The following is a 6,209-nucleotide window of genomic DNA, read 5'->3' as shown; positions in this document are numbered from 1 at the left end:
TGCCGTTCAACAAGACTTTGATTTTATTTTGTGTCAAATTGCCTATTCTCAGTGCAGGTGACCCCCTCCTCCCCAGGAAACAAGATGGAAAGGGGGGGGGGGTGCCGTCTGTGAAGTCTCAGCCTCTACAAGGCCCTAGGAAACCCCACACAGTTCTGAGTTGGTGGGAACCCAGGCAAAGATTAGGGTGGGTGGAAGGCAGTGACGAGAGGAGGGGTGGTGGTCACCAGTTAGGAAGCTGGGGTTTGGAGAACCCTGTCCTTGGCCCTGCTCGGCTTTGGGGCTGCCATGTGCATGATGCAGATGGGGGAGTGAGGCCATTTCCCCCGACTTTTAAAAAAGCACCCTTCGGCCAGGCATGGCTTTGATTCCACTCAGGGCTCAGGTGAGAGAGGAGAAAACTGTTGTGGGCTGGCTGCTTCATAAGGTGCTGCTGCTGGTGCCCCGGAGTCCAACGCCACGCACAAACTGCTCCAGCAGGCCCCCAATGGCACCGGAAGGACTGGAGGCCACCGCCCCCCGAAGCCCCACTGTGCTGCTGTATGCAGCCAGGAAGGCTGAGCGCACCTCCTGCAGGCGTGTCTCCCGCTCACTCAGGGCTGCGAGCCTATGGAGGAGAAAGAATAAATGCATCACCACGGGGCAGGACCCAACATCCTCATCCTCATGTCACAATGGTTATCCTCCCGTCTTCACCAGCACAAGGCCCCAAATATCTGTCCTGTTCTCCTCTTAAACCATTCCTCTCAGTTTTCAGGTTACTGTTTGGGGGGGACAGGCCTGACTTTTTATGGGAAACAACCATCTCTGTGATCATTAGGGAGGGGAGAAGCCAAACAGGAGGGAGTTTGCTCCAACAGCTGCTGGCTTCCATTCCTTCATAAGAACAAGCGAGTTACAAGCCTTACCTCTAAGTAAAGGGAGAGACCCTAGCATCGGGCATCAGGCCTTGGCTAATCAAAGGCCTCAGCTTTCTTGAGGCCAGGACACGGAGCATCCTGGGAGAAAATTCTTGGCAGTGCCCTGGAGAGGCCAGGGTCCTCACTGGAAACCCCTAACGTTTTAGCTACACCTTTAGTCACTGTGACCCCAGGTAAACAGCTAGGAGAGTGCTGGCTTTTCCAGCAAAATTCCTGTTCTGATTCCATGTATTTTTCCTTCTCTGGCCTCTACAGGGACTGGTCAGAAGATAGGAAATCCCTCTTTCTCACTGGCCTGGAATTACAAGTCAAGAAGAAGAGTAAGTGCATGAAAAGTTAGACTCATCAATGCGACTGACAACTTGAAGCAGCAGTCACCAACCTCTGGCCCATGAGGTCCGAAAGGTTGGCGACCGCTGCCTGAAGGATTCTTTAATAGAAGAGACCCGAGGTACTGGTCACATCCAATACCTGGACTAAAAGGCATGCAGTCTAGAAGTGGGAGAGGCATGGAATCAGAGGAAAGGTCAGGAACTCAAATGGAGGGAGACAGGTGACACACCTACGTTCATGTTCCCATCCGTCTAAGCACAAAGACTAGCCCTAACTTAACCCAAAATTTCTGAAGGAGACCAATCTCTGGATAATCCCTCCTGGGAATTTGTCAGAAGCCGAATAAATGTCCGCAATTCCCAAGCCCAAATGACTTGCACCCGAGGACCTGAGGAACAGATGGAGGTGTAAGAATAAATGACAGTCCTGGGTAAGTGTGGGGAGAGCAGATCTAGGGAAAGTAGACTGGTGGCAGTGAAGTGCATGTGTGCGTGTATTTATGACACAGAGCGAGAGAGAAATAAGAATAAGGAGGAGAAGGTGGGAGAGAGGAGGAAGGAAGGAAGGAAGGGAGGGAGGAAAGGAAGGAAGGGAAAGGGGACGGGAAAGAGGAGGAGAAGGGGGTTGTTTTAGGGAAAAAGTCAAATAACTCTTACAGCAGACTAAGAAAATGGAGCTGATACTGGATTCCTGCAATACTATGAACAACTCCAAAGTATCTCTTGACATTTGAGGCAAATACATGGCCCTAGATCTTTACTTTCTCAGGTTATCATACAGGCTATAAGTTATGTGTGCATCGTCAGCTTTTTCTTAGAGAAAGTCCAATTAGTAGTTTGTATTCACAGGGAACATCCAAAGGTCCATAGGAGAGCATTTCTGGGAGAAAAAGGGGGAGAGATCACAACCTATTTAGAGACCAAACTGGAGTCCAGGATATATGATTCACAGTAGGCAATGGTTAGGCAGGGACTGGAGCTACCAGAGTGCCATTAGCTTCTTTCAAGAGATGAGCTAATAGGCTCCAAGAAATCAAGGCTGATACCCCAAGACATAGCTGGTGAGCAAAGCAGTGAAGATTCCAACTAATTTTCCTGATGATAAAGCCCAAGCAATGAATTCACATACTGCGTGACCTCACCAGGAATCAACCCTGACCTCACCCTCCCCTACAGTCTTGGTTGCCAAGACCATGTAGAACCTAGCCTCTTCTGGGAACCACCAGAACCAACCAGAATTCTGAGCTATGCGCTGAGAGCTGCCTAAGGGATAAATTGTAGGACGTGGGACTAGAGTTGCCTATTTCAGTGGCTAATGCCAGGTAAGTGGGGGGATGCTATCAAGCAGGGGCAGAGATGTCTGTTTACTCCAAAGATAACTCTTAGGCCAGTGTGACTGAAATAGTCTCAACAGAAAGATGCAACTATCTTTTTTAATCCTTCAAAAATCGAAGATAGGGACCTTGTTTCTGGCTTCATGGCATGGCTAGAGGCTGTACCAGGCACTAGTGGCCTCTGGAGTCCCTGGAATTGCCATCCTGGAATCCCAAGGCCCAGCCCTTGCCTGCCCTCAGCAGGGATCTTCTCAACTCCCAGGGCAGCTTGTCTCCAACCAGTCAGCACTGGTGGGAATGAGCTGCATTTCTGGTGGTGGGATGAATCCCTAACCCGAGTTCATTCACTTGTGGTAGGGAGGCGAGGTCCCTCAGGTAGCCACAGCTGAGGTGCAGGCCAACAAGCTCGCCAGGCCGCCAGAGGCACCTCCCCCCCCCCCCCCCCCCCCCCCGACATCTGTGCCGCAGCAGAGCAGGCAGGGGGCAGGTGACTGCCTCAAGGGCAGTTGCTCAAGTGGATACTTTATAGGAGTTGGAAGTCCAGGATTTTGTATGCTTTTATAGGCTTGCAAGAGGATTTTATAGGCTTGGGGTTTTTATTTTTCCTGACCAGAGGCAAAAGCAGAAGACAAATATGAAGAGGGATTGGCATAGAACCCTTGATTCTAATGGGGAGGAGCACAGCCTCAGGGCTAACCCAGCAACATTCTGGCTTTGGTCTCCACCATACACCTACCTTCACTTCCCCACTGTTCTGCTTTCAAAGGATTCTCCTGTCAGGCAAAGCCATGGACAGAAATAGAATCTTCTATAGTTACAGTCCAGCCAGCTTTCCCACAGGATGTGCCCCAAGACACCCGGGGATGGGTGGTTTTAGAGGCTGGGGAGAGCGAACACACTCCAACGCACTGAGCGGCCCATAACAGGCCTCCTCCGAACCTCAGGTCCATGAGCAGCAAGCACACTCAACTAAGACACTGGGATGGGGCAGGGATCCCAAGCCAGCTCCCTAGGGCCGGCTGCTGCCTCATTCCTGACCAGCACGGCTGGCTGTGTGCTCACCAGCTTTTGATATGGGCAGGGGAGCATCCTGCCTTCTCAAGCAAGACACTTACAGACAACTGTTAGGGAGCTCCTCCTGGAAGCTGAAAGGGAGAGAGGAGTCTGGGTGCAGGACAGCCCGTTCCTGAATACTGCCACAGCCTGTTACCATCTGCCAGCTGCCATAGTCTGTGGAGAGAGAGGATCCGGGCAGGGGATGGTCCACTGATCTGGGGCAGAGAGGAGAGAGGGGAGATGATGCAGTCAGTCATATGCCTGACAGGGGAAACACTGAAGGGGTGGGGGTTGGGTGCTACGGTGGCCCTGGGCCATGGCCGCAAGGTGCTGTTGGTGGAGCATTTGAAAAGTCAACCACTTCTGAAAAAGTGCAAAGACAGCTGGATAGACCAAGAAAGAAGAATGCAGAACATAAGACAGGCTCAGCTGTGAAGACAATGCTTAATGCAAAGACTTTCGGAAGCGAAAGAAGAGCAAAGCATGGTGACAAGAGGTGAGCCATCAACCAAAGCCTGCCCTGGTGTCTGACAGAGCAAGTAAAATATCCACAGCACCAAAATGAGGGGAGCAAGACTGATGCCCCATACGCCCCAGCACACAGATTAGCATGGAGGCTACACAGAACCCAGGGCCACCAAGCTCCTGTCAGGGGTGGGAGAACAAGCCTCTTGGGGAGAGTGGAGGGTGGTGACCTAGATTAAGAGCCCTAGCCCCACTCTGCAGTGCCTTGCAGGAGCCCTAGTTTGTATTCACAAGCACACCCAGCTAACTCACTGGCTATGCCCAGAGGGAAGGGATGAATCAGGCAGGCAACTTGACCGCCTCATCAGGCCTGTTTCAGATGGAAGTTTGTGAAGTGCAGGGAGAGGAAAATGGTATTGGGAATCTACTGTGCCACCTCCTCCGCACTCACTGCCAACCCCTCTGTCATCTCAGGGCAGCAGTAAAGCCATTAGAAGAGAAAGGAAGAGGAAGGGATATATCAAACAAACCCTTCCAACAGCTACCCCATGTCCCAGATCCCACAGATGCATCAGCTTTGATGCTTGACCCTTTATTCTTTAGTTCAAGAATAGCAGAAGGTGCTTCTGTAGGGACCTAGAAGCAGAGTAGAAGCATGAATGGTGGTGTAGGGAGTATGGAACAGAGAAAAACATTCGCTGATCTTGGCCCACACAGTTGGCTGACGTAGAGAGCGACAGTCCCCCGCATCGGTCACACCAGCCCGGCACTGCATCTCCAGGGATCCTTAACCATCCCCATTTTGGAGACAGGGAGATGTCAGCCCAGACAGGTGAAGCTAGGCAGAACAAGAAGAGATTTTTAAAGCCAAGTTTGATTACAGGTTTGTCTTACAACAGAACTACCTTGAGACTAGGGAAAACAGATGGCTTTCTACATCAGAGTCACCATGAACTGGAACCTCCTGTAACCCAGAGACTTGCCACATTCATCATTCCTGCCAAAGCCCAGAAGGTGTGTGACAGCAGCGTTAGAGATGAGAACAGGATGTGGTCTGGTACCCGGTGGAAGACTCTAGCGCCCAACAAAGCAGGGCGTTCTTGTTTCTAGATGGAGAAACTTGGTAGGACTCAGGCTGTCTGTAAATCAGAGAGACAGGAGAGGACACGCCACATGCCATAGTCTGGCACCTGCCCTCTGCTTCCTTCAGGTCATGCCTTCAGTCAGCACAACCCGCTAACATCAGCCTGGCTCCACAGATCTCATCTACTATTCAAACTTCAGGGCAGTTTCTTTTCCACTTTTAGTGGCTGTGGGAGAACAATTCCAAAACACCAGAGTGCTGAGGGACTGCAAGGGATGCTGAGTAGAAGAGCCTGGCAGAATGAGGCACTCCTGGGGCAAGGACCATGGTTTCTTATGCCTCAACCTTACTCACCCAGGACTATCAAGACACATAGACCACCAATGGGAAAATAGTGGACAGATAGAATGGTTACAGTGAGGTTCCCTGCAAGGATTGCTAGTTTTGGGCCAGTCACTTCTCTTTACTTCCTCAGTGTCCAGCAGGTAGCTCCACCAGGCAAGAGTGACACCTGGAGCAGCCAGGGATCAACTGGGAGATGGAATAGCTGGCAGAGAGCAGCAGGGTACATGATCCCAGGGGATATGAGGCCATTTCAGCAAGTAGTCCTCTTTTTCAAGAGAACAGGCTCCAAATGAATCTTCCTACTTGAGGTTTTTGTCAAAGGGTTGCAAAACAACTGTTCAGCTCCTGGGTTTGAGAACAAAGAACCGTGCTAAGCAGAGAGGTAGTTATAAATTCGGAGTATGGATTAGCTGGCTAGAGGGGACACCTAAAGATGAAAAAAAGAGTCATCAGAAGGGAGCACAGCACCTGTACCTGCCTAGTAAAAGGAAAACCTCAAGTCAGGCTCAGTAGACAAGTAACTCGATCATTTTTAATAAGACCCCGGACCCTTTCTCAAGCACAAACAGAGTAGCAAAAACAATAACAACAAAAATTGATTTGAGCTCCACCTCCTCTCTCTATCTACAGAACTGGAGGAAATATGGGGCCAAGCTAACCTCAAACTGCACAA

At 50.7% G+C, this 6,209-nt stretch overlaps 1 protein-coding gene across 8 annotated transcripts in view; it reads right to left on the bottom strand.

Annotated features, from left to right (window-relative positions):
* Positions 1–5: 5 nt before the first annotated feature.
* Positions 6–6,209, bottom strand: part of MTMR14 (myotubularin related protein 14) — a 53,417-nt gene continuing 47,213 nt past the window's right edge. For 3 of the 8 annotated variants that reach the window (XM_084901958.1, XM_084901959.1, XM_084901963.1), the window contains 2 exons: positions 3,702–3,857; positions 6–607 (listed from right to left, as the gene is read on the bottom strand). In XM_084901958.1, the coding sequence (XP_084758084.1) occupies positions 421–607; positions 3,702–3,857 (343 nt within the window). In that variant the 3' untranslated portion in view covers positions 6–420. Of the gene's footprint in view, positions 608–3,701; positions 3,858–4,419; positions 4,495–6,209 lie in introns of all 8 variants that reach the window. The other 5 variants (XM_084901960.1, XM_084901961.1, XM_084901964.1 and 2 more) reach the window with 3 other exon arrangements.

This window comes from Pipistrellus hanaki (genome assembly GCF_964339955.1).
Source record: "Pipistrellus hanaki genome assembly, chromosome: 13".
NCBI lineage: Eukaryota > Metazoa > Chordata > Mammalia > Chiroptera > Vespertilionidae > Pipistrellus > Pipistrellus hanaki.
This window is presented reverse-complemented; position numbering and strand designations above follow the sequence as displayed.